The sequence below is a fragment of the Opisthocomus hoazin genome, chromosome 7 (genome assembly GCF_030867145.1).
Source record: "Opisthocomus hoazin isolate bOpiHoa1 chromosome 7, bOpiHoa1.hap1, whole genome shotgun sequence".
In the NCBI taxonomy this organism is placed as follows: Eukaryota; Metazoa; Chordata; class Aves; order Opisthocomiformes; family Opisthocomidae; genus Opisthocomus; species Opisthocomus hoazin.
Window position 1 is genome coordinate 72,506,401 of NC_134420.1, and position 21,159 is coordinate 72,527,559.

Sequence of the window (21,159 nt, forward strand, 5' to 3'; positions counted from 1 at the left end):
CAGGAGCGTTTCAGTGCAGAACGCTTCCTTTGAGGAAAGGCAGAATTTCATCTTTTTTTTCCCCAAACAAACACGCTGTCGGCCGCCCCGCGCCGGACGGTGCGGTCCCTGCTGCAGGGTGTCGGAGCGAACCCCCGCGTGCCGTCTCCCCGCAGCCCCGAGGGAGACGTGAAACCGCCCCCAGCCATAGCAAAAGCTTACGAGGAAACCGGCGCAGGAATTACAATACAGGCATTACTTTGTTCTAGACGTCAAAGTTTTTAATTTATTTTTTGAGGACAGCTTAAACATGCTTTCGCCCGCTCCCCGCAGCGGCAGGGCCTGCTCCTTGCCCCCGCTGCTGGCCGCAGGCGAGCTCCCCCGGCCCCCGCCCCGGCTGGGAACAGCCTCGCGCGCTTTGACCCTTCTCGGGGCAGAGTATCTGCTACCTACGGTTCACAACTGAAGTTCCACAACAGAGAGAGTTCCAAAAAACCAAACCACACACACGCAGAGAGCAGCGGTGCTTGAACAGCCGAGGGCTCGCGACAGTTCATCAGCTCTGACAAGGGACAACTGCCACATCCCGTTTCTCTGTCCCTAAGCAAAGTGTGACGCGGTTTCCTGACGCTGTAGGCTGAAGCAGGGCTGTGTGCCCGTCACAGCAAGCCTTGGCCTTGACTACAGCGAGGCCTACAACTTGGCCTACAACGTGCCGCCGCGCTCCTGCGCAGCCCCTGACGTCCTCGACCCGGGGCTCCGTAACGAGCACTGCCACAGGGTACGACCCCGCGTCTCGCCCGGGGCTGGCCCTAACGCGTGGACAAACCCAGAACTACTTTTAGCTTAAGCACGGGCTCCACCTCCACTTGCATTAAATACATTTATTGCAAACATCTTCACACAAAAATAGGTTCTCTCTAGGCCATTCACATGCAACTGAAAGGCAGGAAGCGGCTACCTACGACGACACAGCTATTTAACCTATACAAGTCTAACGCTCGCCACGCCGCGTGCGATCGTGACCGCTCCTTGGCGCAGCTCGGCCAGCGGCGGGGGCTCAGGAGCCCGAGGTGTTGTTGCTGCCGAACCGCTGGTTCACGCTGTGCAGCAGGTGCTTGGGGAGGCAGTTCCAGGAACTGGCCAGCATCTCCTTGAAGCAGATGACTGCCTCGAGGCACAGCCTGCGGGAGAGGGGGGACGCGGCCGGCGTCAGCGGGGGCTCGTCCTCCTCCTCCTCGGTGAACGCGTGCTGCTGAGGGGAACCGCGCTCTGCCCTCGCCTAGCTGGCTGCTGCCAGCGTTCGTTAGGGGAAGGAATGCTTTCAGGGCTTTTGGGAACGCGAGGAGGAGGCCTGGCGGTGACCCTGCGCTAACTGTCGGAGGGGCAGACGCGACGGTTTAGCGCGGAAGCCTGCTTTTCTTACCTGACGAGAGATCTTGGTTGTAGAGAAAACACGAGGATTTCATTACTGTGAGCCTGGGGGGGCGGAGGGGAGAGAGAGAGAGAGAGGCAGTTTGGTTATGTGGACTCACGTTATCACAGCCTGAGCCCAACCAGCCGAGGAAAGGGAGGCAACGGGCACGGCCCTGGGGCTGGCGGGGGGGAGCAGACAAACCCAACACAGAACAGCTCTCCAGAGCTTGCACCAGGGGAAATTTCAGGTACTCGGCGAACTACAAATGAATCAAACCAGCCCTAGTGCCACTTCCTACAAGCAGCTGGAGGGGAACGGGTGCGCAGGGCGGGCGGGCTCCCACGCTCTCCTCGTGCTGTCAGAGCCGGGACGCGCTGCGTGCAGCCCCGGCAGGGCTGGAAGCGTAGCGGGGCCCCATGAGCCCCGTGTGTGCCCCAGCTCCGGCCCCACGAGCCCCGTGTGCATCCCAGCTCCGGCCCTGGCCAGCAGCCATGCCCCAGGCAGAGGACGGTGACAGCACCTGTGGGCAGAGCTCCCAAATCTTCAGGGCTCGGCACTGCGGGACTTTGGACATGGGGTCTGCATCCAGCTCAGCAGTCAATGGGTTTTTTGGTTTTTGGGGGTTTTTGGGGGGTTTTTTTGGGCAGCCTCTCTCCCTTCCACCTACTCTCCCCAGGCCTCCCAGTAGGCATCGCAGTGAAGAAACCGCTTTGGGAGGGGCTCCCCGAAAACACCCCCGTGAGACGCGCAGGGCACGGCTAAAGCAGTGAGGAGACAACAAGCGCCTGGTGAAACACACATGTGAGGGCAAGTTAAGTCATCGTTTGTTTAAATAATGACTAACGACCTGGTTTCCAGAAAAGCAGCACAACATTTCCCCTTCAAGCTTTGTCTAAGCACCTCCATCAGTCCTCACGAGATCACGCTGCCCACAACAAGCCTTTCGCACCCGCTGGGTGTTAAGACCCCCCCGGCTCTGGCAGGAAGGGCCGGGCTGCGCAGGAAGGCAAAGCTCGAAATAAACTTACAGCTTTCGAATGGGCGAGCAAGTTGTTGGCACAGCCCCCAAAGACGATCACCTCTCCCTCTTCGCTCGCGCAAGCCGTATGCCACAGCCTAGGGACAGAAGGCAGCACTGCGTGAAACCAAAAAGCCACCCCAGCAATAACGCACGTTTAGGATTCGTGTTTAAAGTTAATCCATAAAAGCTTGCAGGAAGCATCGCTGCTCGAGCTTGTCCAGCCCCGGAGCAGAGCAATGCCCCAAGCGAGAGGGACCGCAGTAACTGCATCACAGAATCACAGAATGGTCGGGGTTGGCAGGGACCTCTGTGGGTCATCTAGTCCAACCCCCTGCCGAAGCAGGGTCACCTACAGTAGGTTGTAGAGGACCTTGTCCAGGCACGACTCGCACGACCTGAGTGTTTTCAGCGCCTCACACATGCATCAGCACAGGTCTGATGCTTTTAAATTGCGGGTCGTCATCTCTGATTTACTCAGCAGGACGACAAAAATATCCTGGGTGCGCACAGGAGTGGCCAGGAGCGAGGATGCTCAGCACGGTGACGCTGCCTGCGTCCAGCCTGCCGGCAGAGCCAGAACACGCAGGCCGCAGTCAGCTCTCGTGCTGGGCCTGGCAGCTCAGACGCCTGCGCAGCCAGATCGAACCCCAAACCCCGCGTTCCCGGCGGCTTCGCAGGCACCGAGCGGCGCGCTACCCCCCCTGCCACTTGTGTGCACTGCTGCAGAATAATGAGCGCTGTGAAGAGGAACGCGCGTCCTCTCTTCCACAGCTGACACGAAAGGCTGCCTCACTCTCTTTTGGAAGTTCCCAGGAAAGTGTCTACCCTACCTGGGTTTTTCAGAATAGTTGTGCTCAAACTGTATCCACTCGTTCTTGCTGATACAGTAAATCCAAGCGTCACCTGCAAGCAAGCACAACCCCGGGTACAAACAGAACGCCGTTAGTCTTTCCGTGTTTGCTGCAACACACAGGTACCCTGGTGTAACACAGTCCACTTCTGGCCTTAAATAAATCAAGATTTTTAGGAAAAGCCCTAGGAAACTTCGGGCTGGCCATCTGAAAAAAGGCGTTTAATAATGGTTTGTGGGAGCAAAGTCAGAAGGGAAGGATGGAGAACTGTAGAGCTCTTACTAATCGCAGTTTGCATCAGATGCATTTTTAGAGCAGAATAATTGCTATAAATAACAGTCTCTCAACACACACAGTGACTCCCTCGCTGTGAAATTCGCTGTTGACCATAAGGAGCTGGATCACAAGTGCACAGCAGGAACTTAGCAAGAATTAAGGTGACCAGGCAACGCTTCAAGCTTCTGCACACAACTTCCAGAACACAAAAGAGACCACGAAATCCTTCCGGAATGACTTACTCAATGGCTGCTTGTCGGTGGTGAATCCTCCAAAGAGGAAGAGGTGATCTGAGGAAATTGGTGTTAAGGAATGCCACGATCGGCCAACTGGGCAAATGCCTTGCGTGATTCTGCAGTCAACGAAAGCACCGCGAATTACACACGTGCGACAACAAAACACCGCTGCTCTTTCCCGCTCTCATCATTTTTCAGACATTTGAAGGATGCGCCTTCACGCTGCGCACAGCTCACAGCCCAACAGCCAGTTCCGTTCCTTCGGACGCAGTAAAAGCGTTCTCGCTCCTATCAATACCTGAAAGATCCTGACAGCGCGAGTCAGCCCCCGAGCGGGAGGATCAGTTCTGCCTGCGTTTACTTACTTGCCGGAGTTTACCAAGTTTCACTAGAATGGTGAGAAGGGAATAAAAATGTCATCTTCCCATCACTTTACAAACCAAAGAATTCGAGTTTTAGTACCTACATTTCACTCCACTCCCACGTATCCAGGTTCAGATAGTAAAGGTCGTTCATTCGGGACTCCTACAATAAAGCAGAACGCGGCTGAAATGCTCGGTTCGGGCTGCAGTAACCCATCGCGAAACCGGGCTGGGGCTTACTCTGTATCTGCCACCAAACACGTAGCCTCTGTTCCCAACCGTGGCGCAGGCGTGAGCAGCTCGTGGTGACGGAGTTTTACCCTGCGAAAAGAAAATGTGGAGTAAGAAGTTTATTCGAGACGTTAACAAAAGAAGGAAAAAGGCATTTCTCCCGACGCCCGCAGCAGAGCTGGGCTGAGGACGCCCATCGCACGCCCCCGGGGAGGCGGCAGCAGGCGCCGCAGGGCAGGGGCCAGGCCCCCGCAGGCCTCCCGGGAGAGCTCACCCAGACTCAGGGCAAAGCAAGGCCTCGACGTTGCACAAATCGGTCGCCCGAGACGAAAGGCTGAACTCAAGTCAGATTTAAGGCCAGCAAGGAACAGAAAGTGAAAAAACACCCACTAAGTCACTCTAGGTGCAGAAACTTGCTTTCTGTGATGGATGGAAGATGAGAAAACTCATTAAAAATCAGTTTTTGTTTTTTCCCCCTCTTTACGTGTCAAGGTATAAATTTTCCTTTTAGAAGCGGGTTAAGTCACAGAAGACCTCAGACTGTAAATGAGACAATGACATAATAAATCATTAAACAGTCTTTTTCTTGAGTTACTTCTGAAGTATTTGAGATCTGTATCTAGTAAGACAAAGCGACTCTTTGGTAACCTAGAGTTACTTATCTCAAATTTCATTTCCTCCAACTCCCTGGCAGTATCACTCCATGTGCCTGTTCCCGAACACGCCCGGGACACTCTGAGCGGTGTTGTATGATTGCAATTATGCAGAGTTTTGTTTTGTTTTGGCCACAGTTCAGCACCCAGGTGAAACGTACCCAACCGTCACAGCACAGTGAGGACGGCAGGAAACCACACATTTAGCTTCCCTGAGCTCCCCACAAGCACAACGCCACTGAAGCGTGCGAGCAAGTCAGCAGGAAAAGAGATGAAGAGAGAAAGACAGAAAAAAATAAAAGGCAATTTTCCCGTTTTCGGAGAGGAGAGAGGACCAATGAGTGGTTGAAGTTCACAGAATCACAGAATGTTCGGGGTTGGCAGGGACCTCTGTGGGTCACCCAGCCCAACCCCCTGCCCAAGCAGGGTCACCCAGAGCAGGCTGCACAGCACCGCGTCCAGGCGGGGCTGGAATATCTCCAGAGAAGGAGACTCCACAGCCTCCCTGGGCAGCCTGGGCCAGGGCTCCGTCACCCTCAGAGGGAAGAAGTTCTTCCTCATCTTCAGCTGGAACTTCCTCTGCTTCAGTTTGTGCCCATTGCCCCTTGTCCTGTCGCTGGGCACCACTGCAAAGAGTCTGGCCCCGTCCTCCTGACCCCCACCCTGCAGATATTTAGAGGCATTTCTAAGGTCCCCTCTCAGCCTTCTCTTCTCCAGGCTGAACAAGCCCAGCTCCCTCAGCCTCTCCTCGTAGGAGAGATGCTCCAGTCCCCTCACCATCCTCGTAGCCCTCCACTGGACTCTCTCCAGTAGCTCCTCATCTTTCTTGAACTGGGGAGCCCAGAACTGGACACAGCACTGCAGATGGGGCCTCACCAGGGCAGAGCAGAGGGGTAGGAGAACCTCCCTCAACCTGCTGGCCACACTCCTCCGAATGCATCCCAGGATCCCATTAGCTTTCTTAAGTTCAGTTTAAATGGCCTCAGGAATGCCACTGAACCGGCAGCGGGTGATTTTTATTTTGAGGGGATGCTTCCAAGGATGGTTCTACCAACAGCGTTTCAAACCCCCCTTGTAACAGTCCTTCCCCCACCAGCACGCTGGAGATGAGACTGCAAACACGAGCTCACGACACCGCACGCAGTCCTTACACGGCAGAGAAATTAACGTTCGCACTCCGCCGGGAAGAGCAGAAGGGGCAGGGAATTACGCGAGCAGGGAAGACAGCCCTGGCCATGCAGCCCTAAGCTTTAGCCCCTGGCCAGGTTCCCCCAGGTTGGCTCAGACAGACTCTGCGTGTCCCAGGAGCGACGCTGAACAGCAGAAACCGGCAGGGCTGCGGGTGCGGTGCTTCCCGCCAGCCGCTCCTCCAGCTCCTGGTGCTGAGGGACCGGTTAATACCCCGGAGGCGGCAGGAAAAATTTATTTTGGGTGAATTTCCGTGCTTCCTGCTTGCGAACAGTTCACCACATCTTCTAAAATGATGCCAGGGAGGTGGGACCCCTGCCCCGAGACCCAGCGGGTTAGGACAGCTTCCCACGAGAAGCTGTGCAAAGCCCCTGCTGCCGGGCCGCTGCTCCCCCTGCACAGCCACGCCAGGCGGCCGCTCCGTCAGCGCTCCCTTCCGCCCCGACACAAACGAGCGTGGCGAACCCGGGCCTAGCAGAGTCAGGCTTCTTTTCCTAAGATGCCACAAGAGATACGGCACACAGCGCGCTTATTTCTCGAGGGCTCTAACTTCAAATAACCGACGCAAGACTAATAATTACCGTCGTTATAGGCTGGCTCCACGTAAAAGTTTCCGTGTCCAGAACATGCACGTGGTCGTTCCACCCTCTAGGAAGACCTGAATTCTTTAAAAACATTAAGCAACCAGTTTTAGTAAGCACTGATTAAATATTAAAGTTTAAATAGAAATTGCTTCAAGGTTTACTTACCCAAAAAGAGGTTTCATCAAATTCAAAAGTTCCCCGTTGTTTCCCTTCAGGAAAATAACCATAGCCTCCAAAAAATACCAGCCTGAAACAAAACGTGCACCAAGCTCCATTAGAAACGCGGGCACAGCCCTGGCTACAAACTCAAGTTCTGTACAGGCTGTGCTCAGACACAAGGCAGCAAGAGCAGGGAAGCTCCTCTGGCTTCATTACTCCCCATATGTCTACAGCACAAGTCCTCCAGGTGTGGGGGCCTTTTCTTGCCTAACCGACCCTACCCCCGACCTGAAATCCCTCCGTAGCCGCCTCCCAGGCCTCGGGCTCCCAAGCTTTGCTCCGGTTCCAAAGGTGCGAAGCTGCCAGCCCTGCTGCCTGGTTGCTGCGCTTCAGCCTTTGCTCCTGGGGCCCCCACACAGCAGCTCCAGGGGTTTCTCCCTGCAGCCTCCCGCCTCCACCCTTCCCAAGCCCGCTGTCCGTCTTCACGAAGCCCAAACTCTTCACAGAGAAGCCCCCAAGCCGCCCAGGGAGAGCATCGTAACTCGGGCACGGTCACTGTGGAGATGTCTGCTACACTCAGCAGCCCCTCCACCAGCGGAGCTGCCTGGAAAGCTTTCAGGGTTTTTTTGGGGGAAAAGACATTTTCCTTCCTACTCACTGCATTTTGTTTCAAAGCCTGAGAAACAGTCACTCATCTGTTTTTACTGTTCGTTTTGGTTTTTAAAATGTAATTTACCTTTACGTTTGGGTTTTAGCACTTAGTAGAAACTAAGTGCAGCCCTTTGGCAGAAATGCTTATTAAATTATGAAGTAACAGAAAACAATCTACACCCCCTAACTAAACATCCACAACTCCAGTCTCGCACAGGTTTACATATAAACTGATCACACCAAGTACTGTTAACCGTAACCTTTCTCTTCACGTCAAGGATCACAGAGTCCCAGCATGGCAGGGGTTGGCAGGGACCTCTGTGGGTCACCCAGCCCAACCCCCTGCCCAAGCAGGGTCACCCAGAGCAGGCTGCACAGCACCGCGTCCAGGCGGGGCTGGAATATCTCCAGAGAAGGAGACTCCACAGCCTCCCTGGGCAGCCTGGGCCAGGGCTCCGTCACCCTCAGGGTGAAGAAGTTCTTCCTCATGATCTCAAGGATCTGAAATCTAGCACCACGGGCAATTCCCTGTCTTTCCTGAGTCTCCACAGCAAATCACCCAGCGAACATCGTAACCGCCAGCTCTCTCTCCGTGTACAGGACAAAGCAGCACAGCATCTGTGGTGTCACACACCCAAACCACCACATGTGGCTCCAACACAGGGACACACGGCGTCTCGGGCTTCCTCTGCCTCAGCAGAGCCAGAGACGACACAGCCAAGGCCAGCTGTCCTAACAGGCAGCAGACGCCTGCGCTGCCCAGGTAAGGTGCTGTAGGCACCAGCTTAAACCCCTACCCTGACGTGACAAGACAGTCAGGACCTGCAACCCTTGCCAGCTGTGACTGAGGCAGAACCAGAGGCCCCTGAGCATCACCTCCTATTCGCACCAGGCCTCCTCAGCCCTGGCACCACGTTCCCAGCAGCATGCCCACTGCCCCACAGCCTGCGGAGAGCCCCGTGCTGCGGGCAACGGCCTTCCCAGCTTCTCCTGCCAGGGGACAGTTCTGTTCACCTGCACCAGAGCGTTCTGGAGTCCTGTTCTCTGGAAGCCAGGAACCCCCTGAGAAACCAGCCCTGGGGAGACACTCCAGGAAGAGAGCCCAAAGCCCCTGACTTCCCCTGGGATAATTCACTTCCATCCTCGACCTCCTGAGCAGCTGGGACACAGCAAGCTTGCAGAAGCAGCAGACTACCTGCCCGCAACAGGGGCTTCCCTCCATCTATGCCCCAGCGCCAGAAGGCTGGAGCAACCTCACTGCACGGCTCCCTGCTCAGGGGAGCAGCAAGCAAGGCAACAGCCGTATGTTGCAGGTCAACTCATCTGGCTTCAACACCTTCTCCTTGTCTTCCTCGTCTCTTCCAAGGCCTGCAGTGCCAAAGGGCTTTCTGGCACTGCTGGGACCCTCTCCCAACACTTAAATCAGGTAACATCACCAGCGACTCACCTAACGCATTCCTTGGTTTGTGGAACCAGCACAAACCGCACTGAACTCCGCATGTGCGTTGCTGAAAAAGCCACACGTAACTTTAAGATTAAAATGGCTCCCTGCTCTTCAGCTATCAAAGAAACACAAGCTGTCCCACAAGACGTGACCAAAAGACTGCGTTTTGCGTGACACGGGGAATCCTAGAACAGGCTTCCGCGAAGAGCAATTCCAGACGCGATCGCCAAGAGGAGTGAAGCTGACACAAGTAACCACGGTGCGGTGCCTTCAAGGCGACGTCCTGAGAACGCACCCTGGAAGATTTGCCTGTACTGAGCCTACGGTTTGGACCGTGACTCGTGCAGATACTTTGCAGCTTACGTACACCCAAACTGGGAGCGAGCTTTTTTCGCTTATCACCGGTTAAAGGACAGAGCAGTTTTAAAAGGCTGGCTGGGGAGAAATCCAGCACGTTCCCGAGGCACATACGCGCTGCAGGCAACAAGTCCTCCTGCAGCTCTTGTTCAAACACAAAGACACAACAATGGCAAGACCAAGAGTGATTAAAAGCACGGAGAGCTGTGCTGACTTCGTTGCTCGAGCCTTACTTGTTTTTGTACACCCAAACGCCAAGTTTGTCCTTCGATGAAGGGGGCACCCCCTGACACTCCACTCTCACCCACTGCAGCACTTTGTCCGTGGATCTGGAATTTAACATGTAGAACTGCAGAAAATAAAAAAGATTTTTTTTACTCACGCAGTTAGCTCACAGCTCAAGTCTGATTGATGTTAAAATATTAACTCTTAATTAGCATGAACTGGTATAGAAATAGGTTAAAAGTTCTATTCCCAGCTGCACAGACCATGTTTAGAACAAAATATGGATCCTGTTGCAGACTCAAGCCCCAAACACTTTTTTTACCAAAGTAACAGCACTGCGGACGTTGGGTTGCACCACCCAAAAGCTGAAACGGAATACAATGAAGGTGTGTACAAAGCAGCAGTTGTCTTAGAAGAAAAAATTTCTTTAAAAAGAAAAAAAAAAACCCTGGTTTTTTACAGTATCATCCCTTCTCTGGGTGTTACACCATTTTACATGGAGAGAAGCAGCTGATACACACACATAAACTAAATGAAATGGAAGAATACCGCAGCAGGAAGGAAGCCAGGCGTACTTTATAAACGTAGTTTTTTTCACAGTTTGCAAGCACTGCATCAAGCTACTTTCAGTTTATATTTCAGAGCAAGGCCAAATAGCCTGTTTAATTTAAACCACACTTCCAGAGCATCAGAAAATATCACCAGAGACTCCGGAGAAGAATAACATTTCAAATAACTACAGAGCAGTTACAAATCACCCCCGACACTATTGCAGAGAGCTCTGGAGATTCCCATCTTTCAGAAGCAGCACACTCCAAAGCGCCCAGGCAACACAGTTCAGAGGGTGAACTGCTCAAGGACAACCGCAACCAAACCAAGAGACAGGTCTCGGTGTTTCTTTGGCACTCTAAAGCTACCAGAGCACCATCATCACACCAAACAATGCAGAGCTGAAGGCTGACCTGCTTTACAAACGTCACGCGCTCTGACCTGTTGCAGAGAAATTAATAGTCTCCACTGGTCAGAGTCAGCCAGCTAATCACCCGTGTCGGAAAAAAATCCAAGCAGTAAGCACCGAATTTCGTTAGTCAAAGCTTCTTGGGCAAGCACAAAAAGAACACGGCTTCAACGAGTTTGCGTCCAGAGAAGCCGCTGCCAGGCTGGGGAAGCCGGTTATCTGCTTCCAAGAACTAGAGATACGGCCGGCAGATGAAAATACTGTGCTGCAGAAGCCATGGAGGACATGGCAACTGGACACACGGTCAGCGTCTTCTGGGATTAACGCTTCAGCTCTGAAATGAGACCCAACCTTCCAGCCATTCCGAAGAAAATGTTTCCTGGATTTGTTAAGATTACACATTTCTTGCTCTGGATGGATACTTTTTAACTGAAAAGGCCACCTCTAGTCTATAAAAAATGGAAACAAAAACTAATGAGGAAGAACTTACTTGTGAGGAGTGATTTATCTTTAAATTACTAACCTTGTTTGTGTTGCCACGCGCATGATGTCCCCCGAACAGGTACACCACTCTGTCTACACACACGGCACAGCTTCCAGACATGGAAGGGGGAACGTCTCCCTCTGTTTTACTCTTCTTCCTAGAAGCACAGTTTATAATATTTTCTCTGATACAGATGAACAATCGTGATTTTCTCTGGAGAGGAATTCTGCAACACTACCAGCGTGTTTCTAACTACCGTAGGTCACTGTGGACCATTCCGTTACAAGTTCTTCACACTCTTGCAGGTTTAACAATTTGCTACACTAACCTGGTATGACGGAGGGGGGTGGGGAAAAGATAATTTAATTAATACATGTTTTGAGCGGGAGGAATCCCGTCTGCCCAGTTCAGGAGTTTAGTATGCCTTTCACGTTCAGAATTCCCAGGAAGATCCTCAGGCAAAGAAGATGCACCTGCTTAAACCGGAGGTTTCTATTTCGCCACTGGATTTTTAATGTTTGTAAACATGACAGCCACAAAGACGAGCTGCCAGCCCACGTCCAGAGCTCTCCCTAACCACGATGAGGACTGGAAGCACTGCTGAAACCGCACTTCCTGTGAGGCCCGAGGGGACTCGGCTTCGCAGCGCAAGGCCCAGCCAGTGACCGAACCAGAGCACCGGATTCCCTTCTCTCGCACCATCAGGCATGCAGGTTTCACACAGCTTCCAGGCTCCCACTGATCTAAGGTGACACAGCAGCTTCTTTGGCTGCATCGACGTTTAAAAACAACTTCTTAAAAAGAGAACACATAGAAAACTCGGTGCGGGTTCCCTCACCAATGTACCACTGTAATCAAAAGTGGTACAAATACAATTTTCAGGTGTTACATCCTATACCAGGCGTCTCAAAATGCTTCACACTCTTGATCACACACTCCTGTCCAAGCTGCCTTTCCTACTTCACCCTGGGAAAACATATTTGTCATTTTCACAGAAAAAACCCAGAAATATTTGGAAATACTTCACATGTTTACACAACAGTTTGATTGGTGGGAACAAAGAGATCAGGGAATTCTCTCTCTGCTCACAGACCCTCAGCTTTCTGTACCAATTTAAGAGTTTATCTTTTTTTCCCCCAAAAAAAACCCCCAGCAATTAATTATTTACTGTACCATCTTCCAGTTTCCATGTTGTAGATCCATATTTCATCTCTAGGCAGATAGAAGTCATAAAATCCCCTAACTTGGGCATTCTGCAGAAAGAAAGAAAGAAAAAGCCACATCAGAGGGACACCTGCCATACTGAATTACAGACCCCCACCAATGTTTGCCCCCCCTCAGAGATCTGGTCTCGGAGCAGAAAGAGCAGGAGCAGCGCCTGCTGCACTCCTGCACCTCCCACCTGCACAGCAGCCCCCGGAGAGCGGGCATTAGCCTACTGCAGCTTCTGCTGGGGGCCAGACAAGCTCTCAGCAGAGCCAGGGACTGGGGTAAATGGAAGTTAAACCTCCTTTTCACAGCCCAAGCAGGATATCTAGCGTGCATAAATGAGCCAAAATTTCCTTTCTAGTTCCCCCACCCTCCGCATGATACCACCACAACAATACACCAAAGCTTTGTCTTGAGCTACCGATTGATTTACTGAGTTCATTGACAATTCATCTTCGTTCCTGTCAAAACTGTAAAATGACTTGGTTCTGCTTGCAGCGCACCCGCACCCCGGTGTGACAAATAACCAACCCGTGCTCGTTAACACGCAATACGTAGTTGTGTCGGTCACGCTGTAAATAAAAGCACCATGTTGCACGGTGTGCGTTTCAAATGTGACAGCATTTCATTCTCTTCCAACAGCCACAGGAGCTGACAAAGGCAAACAACACCCTGCATGCCACAGAAGTTATCTGTTTGCCACAATCTGCACTTGACAGTCACAATTCATTTCAGTATTTCAAAACTCTTCGATGTCATATTCTCTGTCGTTAACTGGAGCTCTTCTTTCCCAGGGGAGGGATTTTACAGAGTCACTCCCAAAGTAATGGGGCGTAATCACCCGCAGCACGGGTGGCAGCAGGCTTACTTAACGAGGGCAGCGTACCTTATAGCCTCCCCAGACGTACATGCAGCGCCCGTCAGTGACCGCCACGTGCCCGCTGCGCTCGGCGGGGCTGTCGTTCTCCAGCTGCTCGAAGCTGTCCTCAGCCGGAGCCGGGAGCTCTTCATCTGCCTGCAGGTCTTCGTTATCATCGGCCATTTCGATGCAGTGCTACGCACAGAGAATAACACAGAACACCGTCAGGGGAAACCACCAGAGGGAAAAAACAGGGGAACTACAAACTGGTGCTTCTTGCACAGAGATGTTTCCATGGAAGAAGTTATCCCATCAGCTTCTGACGGGCATTCCTCAGTTGGGTGTAATTTCTGTTTCAGTTGCCAATTCAAGTCAAGTCTCTATCTTTTTTAAAAAATGACACTTAGCTGTTATTGATGACCAGAAAACCGACCCACAATGGAACACGTTTGAAAGCTTTGCCTGCAGCACGGTTTGCAAATAAGTTAAAACTCCTGCAGCTTTTCAGGCCTGGGCTGCTAAAGCCACGTCTACCCCGCACAAACTTTCTGATAGCTGTTAAACGCAGGACATGTTACCGACACTGGGAAAAACCCCACAGAACAAAGCCCACTGCCCCAAATCGTGCCGGCGCGGAGAAGGCCAAAGCCCAGCGTGCCCTGGGAAGAACACAACCACTGTGGGCCTCTGCGCAGTGCGCAGCAAGAGCGGCCTCAGCGCTGGGGCTCCGGCAGGCGAGGAGCCCAGGACTGTGCTGCTACTGGGCTCACCGGCGACGCAACACCCCGGCTGCTGGAGGAACGGAGCCAGGTGCAGAAGCTGGAGCCAGCCCTGCTCAGCCACACTGGACAGGCTGTAACGGAGCCGGAGGAACCCTGAAAAGCCAAAGTCGCCTTCTGATCACGAGCCGTTCCCAAGTCGCCTTCTGCTCTCGGCTCTCCTACAGCTACGAGATGAAACCGTCACCGCACAGATATTTTCAGATGCGGATCAAAAGGCCAGGGAAGCCGGACAGACCCAGCAACGGCTCTGTGCAACCAGGCAAAGCGAAGAGGACCTGAACGAGACAACCGAACCCCACGCTCGCACAAAGTCCTCCACACCCGCACCGCTTCTGACAGATTTTCGTTCCCTTCGAATCGCTCCAGCGACGGAGGCACTACACCACCCTCGGCTGTTTATTTTTGAGCTTTAATTATGCTCGAAATTAGAAAGCCTAAGCCACACCTCAAAGAAATCCGTCTGCTTTACGCTAGCCAGATTTTTACTGACACCCCCCCACCCCCAGCGATCAGTATATTTTAGTTATTTTTTTTTTTAGCTACTTCAGACACAGGGGCCAAGCTCGGTCCCCCTTCAGCACCCTTCCAGCCCCCTACCGAAAGGCCTCTCACGAGTCCCGGCACCCCCGAGCCCCTCGCGGCCTGGCTGCCCACCCCCTCCCCTTCACGCCAAGCCCGACCCGCGCCGCGACCGACAGACGCTCCCTGTCGCGACATCCCCGCAGCACATCACCCGAGCTGCGCGGAACGACCCTCTCCGTACCGCGGCGGGACGAACGGGGGGGGTGCGCGGGCGGGACGCGGCCACCACCTCCTCCTCCTTCTCTCACCTCAGCCGGGCCGCGCGGAGACAACTTCCGGCCAGGGCGGGAGCGCACTTCCGGCAGCGCCGCGCAGGCGCAGTCCCGCCCCGCCGCTGCCCGGTGCTACCGGTATGGTGGGAGCTGCCGGGGGGTTGAGACGCTGAGGAGAGGCCCCGCTCCCGGCCGGGGCTATCGCAGCCCCGACTCGCTGCGGCGAGTCGGGGCTGCGATAGCCCCGGCCGGGAGCGGGGCCTCTCCGCGGAACAGTAAGTGGTTAAAGGGTAACGGGTACAAAATGGCGGCTGCGCCTCACGAACCTTCCCTCGAGCAGAGGGCTGGCTCCTGAAAAAGATTCCCTCCATTACATTTTACAGGTTGCAAAGAAAATGTCAAAAAGCGATCCGGGTTCAACTCTATAAAATTTTAATGACTGTGCTCCTGTTAATATTTGAAACGAAAAAATAGCAAGTACTACATTGGCTCTTTGTAAACAATAAATAAGCAAATTTTTTTTGTTGTTTAAACAGGAATTAAATAGAAACTTTACACATCCGAAATACAATATACAACCTATTTGAAAAAGGACTCCTTGGTTACAGAAACGTAGTAAAACCATCCAAGCTTTCCTATGTTGACGGCCACACCGCGCCCGCAGCATCCGCTCTCCCTCGGCTGCGGGCGGTCAGAGGGCAGAGCCCGGTGGAGCAGCAGCGTTGGCAAACGAGGTACCTCTTCCGAGAGCGACGAGCGTGAATCTTCCGAGGACGCTGTGCTTGAGCTGGTTTTATCTTTCTGGAAAGGCTGGGGTAAGATTTTAGATTTAAGCTGTGTTTTATCCAGCGGGAAACATTCCGTATCATCCGTCACCTTCGAAAAGAACAAGTTGTATGGACTGTCTCGTTAAGACCACAACAGCAGGAGTTAACAATATATACAAACGAAGTTTTTATCAGTTTTCTGTAACGCAGAAAACAAAAGAGACTTCCATAGAAAGGGTTTTTCTTTGTTCTCAAACTCCACTTAGAAACTCAGCTTAACATAACGGTTGGTTCTGCATTAGTAAAGTTCACTAACAAACGACGCTGCTCGTACGCTGCAAACGAACCGAAGCACTCCGCGGTCTCGTGGCTGCTGCTCATGTGCCGTTCAGCTGGCTCTGCCGCTCCGTCTCGGCCTTCTTCTCTTGCCGGTGGCTGACCGCAGCCCAGAACGTGATTTTTTTCAGCACCTGCTGCAGAAGTTTGGATGGCAAGCACGGTATTTGATTCTCTAAGAGAGCTGCGTTTTTACCGATGCAGTCAAGACACAACCTGAAGAAGGAGAAATGGAAAAAAAAAAAAGAAGAAAAAAGCAGGATTTAAGTAAACAGCCTGCAACCTCACGACCTGCGTGTGAAAGCACAGTGCTGTAGCGGCTTAAGCCAGACACTCGGTGCCAACCACCTCAGCTCACCTGAGGAGTGAGTAAGGCTGAGTCTGGAAGATCAACAAATCACTGCAGTGACCCTGATCGACGGGAAAAAAGAACCATTAAAACGGCAAACAGCTTATTTCAGAAAAACTGCTGTTCTCTACATTAATGGAACATTTATTACCGCATGCATAATTTTAAACTGAGAATACTTAAATAATTATTTGTAAAGAACCTGAATAACTAATTCCTTTTTATCAGCCTAACAAGGAAAAACCCCTTCTAAATTCTTTCTGAGAATACCCAAGGTCATGTCTCATAGCAGTGTATGTTATCAATGAACCCAATAACACCAGCAATTGTACTAACTTTATTTCAATTTAATTATTACAGTGCTAAGGTTTCATTATTCAGTTTACTGACTGTGTCCATGAAATGCAAGTCATCTTTGCTTCCACCAAACACCATCACTTCTCCTTCTTTCCCAAGGCAGGCTGTATGCCACAATCTAGAAATAAAATTATGAACAGAATTAGTGACCGAGCAATTGTGTGTCGTCATAAAACAAATCTAAAACCTGAATGTTTTTGAGGGTTTCAGAGAAGCAGTAAGTTTACTTGCGTATTAACCTCGTCACCTCACATGGACCCTCCTCCGTTCTTCGTATTCAAGTTTCTTTTCAAAAGACTCTCTTGCTAAAGGGATATCTAAGTTCCTTTTAGCTGAAATGGAAAGGTCACTTTTCTAATCGTGTGATTCCACTGCTTATGCACAGAGCCTTGAAGTCTTACTGGCCTTGCTACTTACCCGGGAGAATTTTACTATTTTAAATAATGCGTTTTACAGTTGCTCTGTGAGTTGCAGGAGCAATAAAGCCTGTTCTTAATCGACCTGCGTCTGATGGCAGACCTCCCGTTCCTAGGGAAGAACGGGGAATGAGCCCTGAGCGCCCACTGGAGTGAGGCAATCACGAGAGTCTCTTCTGTTTGGCCACTGATTTGCACAGAGTTCGCTGGGCCTTAGTATCTCTGAGCTTCCTGGGTTTGTTCTCCAGTGTTACCAAAATGGGTCAATTGCTTCACACCGTACATGGGAAGGAGAGGCCGCCACGCATGCACAGAGCATAATGGAACCCTTACTTCTCAGCAAACCAAGACAAAGACATTATTTTAACAGTCTTCAGAAGTAAAAAATAATACCTTAACACATGACATCACTCATTTCTTTAAAAGGAGAGAGCAATGTGACTATCCATCTCATGATGAATGATTACATTTCATACAGACCAATACGTTTTTGTCATTTGACTTTCAGTATTCTAGTTATATGTACTTTCTCTTATTTATCACTACTTCAACAAAATGTTACAGTGGAAAATTTTTAGAAAACAAAATAACTGTACAAAACAAGCTTTTGCCAAGAACAGCTTTTCATTTTTTTTCTCCTCTTTTTAAATTTTCCACTATTTCTTTAACTCGTAACAACAATTCTCATGGCTTTAAGATTGTGGGGTTTTCGGTACTGACTCTTACCCCCGAACACTGGGATGAGAGGTTCAGAGCACAAGGTGTCCTGTTTCAGTTTTAGGCTTCCCCCAAAGACTCCTGGGGATCGTTTTCTGTGTGTCAGTTACTGACATCACGCCCCCAAGTTTCATGTTATGCATACAAAAGCACTTGCTACAAAAACCCCACACCAAACCAAAACCTGACTTGTCAAATCTTGCTTTAACAAAAACTCTGCTACTTCAGCAGCTACACCTTGCTAGATTTACTTTTTATGATTAGCAGATCAAAATCTGTAATTTTTCTACTGGTGTACAGCTACTGAAGTTGGTATCACAAGATGATTATCACCACAGAGCTCTGGCCCTTTAAGTCTACTTAACCAAAATAACACACACCGATAGAACTTTCACACAAAAGGAAGCGTTCTCACTTTCTTACTCCATTCATATCAGTAATTATTCACCATTCTCCTTAGGCTAAGCTGTATCCCACCTTTTCTCTTCCTCATACCTGTCCATAGATCTGTCTCTGCCTTATCTGCATTACGAAAACTCTGGCCTGGACTTCATCACCGCAGAACACTGGGAAGCCTTTCCTGCCTTGACTTTGTCGACCTCCTAGCTCGCAACCTGATGCTTTTTTCTACAGCCTGACAGGGTTTATGTCCTCTCACAGCTGCTCTAACTTATCACCTAAACATTCTGATAAAGCATGTTATTTAAATTATACAGATGCTGAATTGATACAACCTTTTTACACAGCTCTTCTAACTAGAATTTCAGAATTACATTGTAATGAAAACACTGGGAGTCTACAAGTTAACGTACAATTTGTTCTGTCTTTTAACTCGGCATGCAAAATGTTAGCTGAAGTACAAGCGATGGACAAAAAGAAGAAAAATAATTTTCTACCAATACAAAATCAGAGATCTATGACCTGGAAGACAATTTTTTAGAAATGATTAAAAATGAAGGCTGATGGAAATTATTCATTACAGAATTTAAGGAGGGACTCAATTTCACAGAAGCATCATGAATATACACTAATGCATGTGTGATATACCGTGTATTATTATAAAAGCATAGAAATAAAGTAGTACGCATACACGTATCACTACCAGTGCATTTTAAGTCCTGCTGTAAAGTCATATGAGCAACAGGACCGACTTAAGGCTTTTTCAGCTGCAGAGATCCTGCAGTAGTCTTGTGTAAGAACAGGGACACAATTACAGTACAAGTACTTCACACTCAAACTAGTTCAATACAGAGACAGGCTTTTGGTGTGGCTCCTTTTATCCATGTTTCCAGGGCTTCCTCAAAAAAGGTTATGGAAGTTGGTTTTGGTTTGTTTTGTTTTTAAAGGGGGGGAAGTCATTTACTTCAGTAAAGAACTAGAGCAATGAAAGGCGACTGTCCTCAGCCTACAAACTGCATACCAAAACCTTCAGATGCTGGGGAACCATAGGACGTGTTTGGACTTGAGGGAGCGCCGAGACTCTTGCCAGCACGTGACCCAAAAGCTCTGTGCTTTCTGTGGCCCAGTATGGGATCTGCCCTTGAACTGCCTGAAAGCCGCTCGGGGCTCGGCATCCCAGGTTCCTAAACATCCAACCCCACCGCCACCTGAGGCACAAACACTATTCCAGCTTAACGGCAGATCAAAGGCTGAGCTGCAGCTCCCTGGGCTGCTGCCCGCAGAAACAGCACCTTCTGTCCCTTCCTCATCCTTTTTCACGATGCACCAGCAAAAATCATTATACAAGGTGAGGCAGTCCACTGCAGCAGTTAACTTTTATGAGACCATCCATGTAAAGAACTGCACACCAAGACAAACATGATCCTTGACTGCTAATGATAGGTTGTTATTTAAGGCAGTCATCAGTCCCTTCATCAGTTCATCGGTTGTAAAAGACAGAAAATATTATATGAAGCTAAGGTGTAAGCTTATTTGGGCTTGAAAGAGATTGAAGTACAACAAAGCTGAAAACTTGGTCTAACAGTGCTGGTATATTTAAAAGACACCCTAGAATAGGATAAAACAGGAAGAAAATTAATTGAGGTGAAGATATTTCAGTAACAGAAAACAAAACAAGGCAGAAGCATGCAAATACCAGACCACAATCATACATTATGCTAAAAGAATGATATAAAATTATGCTGAGAGTACCGGGGTCAATGTATAACATGAATTCCATGAAAAACTGAGTATTTACTATATACAGCCACTCAATTCAATAGTATTTACATTCTAAATGTAAAGAATGCTTCCAACGCTGTTAAAACCCCTCCCCTCTGTGCTCTGATCCAGCAAACACCTGTTTTCAATGGCAGCTTCTGGTTCAGAACATGAAACTTGCTTTCTTTCGTTAGCCAGAATCTATCTTTCTCTGTACTCTTAAGCTAGGGAGGGAAGGGCAACAGAGTTTGGAAGAGACGGTGTTGTTACCAGTATGAACAATACACATTCTAGAACTGGGTTCTTTTTGGTTGGCAGTGAAGTCCCTGAAATAACAAAACTCCACAGCCATTACTGTGCCGTTTAGTACTAAATTCAGCTTTGCAAAACTGTAATCAGGGAAATAAACCCAAACAAACCAACCAAGGTATTTTACAATGCTTTTGAATCCTGAAAAGTACATCAACATTTTCACAGTTGTCTCTCCCAAATTTCTAATAATCTTATCAACATTAATAAATTTTTATTATTCTCACAGGTTATGAATTCCTCAAAAGTTAAGTGACACACATTTTCTTATATAAAAATAATTCAGATATAGAACACCAGATTAGTTAGACACCCAGATCCTTCATCACAAAAAAAAATCTTTTAATGCAAGGAAGCCTCATAATGCAAGTAAGAATCAACTGTACCAAATACAGAAAGTGATAGTGCTGTAACAGGCATGAAGGAACGTGAGTTAGTAAAGCAAACCATCAATCGCACTGCATTAATTTTCTAAAATATTCTTATGATGTAGTTTAAAAATACTGTTTGATAATTTAAAATTACTTAGGTTTTTAAAATGCCTAAATTTCAGCAAACATTATCTATTTTTGTATACCTAGGCCTACTCTTAGGCAAATGGGTAAGCTGCTTCCATCCGTTTGTTGTAATGCTGTGAATCCAGCCATCACCTACAACATAAGAACATACATTAGTACTTCTTGGGAGAAAGTATGACCTGTTTTATTTACACAAAAAGCTCCGTGTTCTAGGAGCACATTGTATGAAGACAACAGTAACATCATCACTACATCAACTTGCATCTTTTCTGTCTTTGTAATTTAACTTCAGCATTCAGTCACAGAAAGCCCACTGCACTGAAATCTGGAATTTAAATACGCTTACTTTTTTTCTTTTGGATATATAGAGAAAATTGCCCCCTCCCAGTGGAATACATCTGTGACACTCAAAACTATTCTCACCAATTTCACATTTTTTCATTAAAAGAAGTTGCCTTTTCTAGAAAAGAAACTCCTACTTCCCACTTAACATTTAGTAGCTGTGATTTG

At 49.5% G+C, this 21,159-nt stretch overlaps 2 protein-coding genes and 1 long non-coding RNA gene across 4 annotated transcripts in view; 1 reads left to right on the plus strand and 2 right to left on the minus strand.

Moving 5' to 3' along the window:
* Positions 1 to 238: 238 nt before the first annotated feature.
* KLHDC2 (kelch domain containing 2) lies at positions 239 to 14,841 on the minus strand. Of its 2 annotated transcripts, none has more exons than XM_075427284.1 (14): positions 14,757 to 14,841; positions 13,172 to 13,339; positions 12,250 to 12,329; positions 11,116 to 11,233; positions 9,643 to 9,758; positions 6,964 to 7,045; positions 6,796 to 6,879; positions 4,383 to 4,463; positions 4,247 to 4,305; positions 3,787 to 3,896; positions 3,248 to 3,320; positions 2,425 to 2,512; positions 1,406 to 1,458; positions 239 to 1,163 (listed from the first exon to the last, which is right to left on the minus strand). In XM_075427284.1, the coding sequence occupies exons 2-14, from the start codon at positions 13,325 to 13,327 to the stop codon at positions 1,040 to 1,042; spliced, it is 1,224 nt and encodes a 407-aa protein (XP_075283399.1). In that variant the 5' UTR covers positions 13,328 to 13,339; positions 14,757 to 14,841; the 3' UTR covers positions 239 to 1,039. The 2 variants fall into 2 exon arrangements, with proteins under 2 accessions (XP_075283399.1, XP_075283398.1); XM_075427283.1 differs by having other exon boundaries at positions 14,690 to 14,792.
* On the plus strand, positions 14,812 to 17,029 carry LOC142362067 (uncharacterized). Its single transcript, XR_012764623.1, has 2 exons — positions 14,812 to 14,858; positions 15,257 to 17,029. It is a non-coding gene; the product is annotated as an uncharacterized LOC142362067 (long non-coding RNA).
* The window catches only part of KLHDC1 (kelch domain containing 1), a 30,178-nt gene continuing 24,153 nt past the window's right edge, over positions 15,135 to 21,159 (minus strand). Inside the window, exons 10-13 of the mRNA XM_075427285.1 lie at positions 20,709 to 20,781; positions 16,563 to 16,647; positions 16,182 to 16,234; positions 15,135 to 16,039 (exon numbers count right to left, since the gene is read on the minus strand). Coding sequence (XP_075283400.1) covers positions 15,865 to 16,039; positions 16,182 to 16,234; positions 16,563 to 16,647; positions 20,709 to 20,781 — 386 coding nt within the window. The 3' untranslated portion in view covers positions 15,135 to 15,864. The remainder of the gene's footprint in view (positions 16,040 to 16,181; positions 16,235 to 16,562; positions 16,648 to 20,708; positions 20,782 to 21,159) is intronic.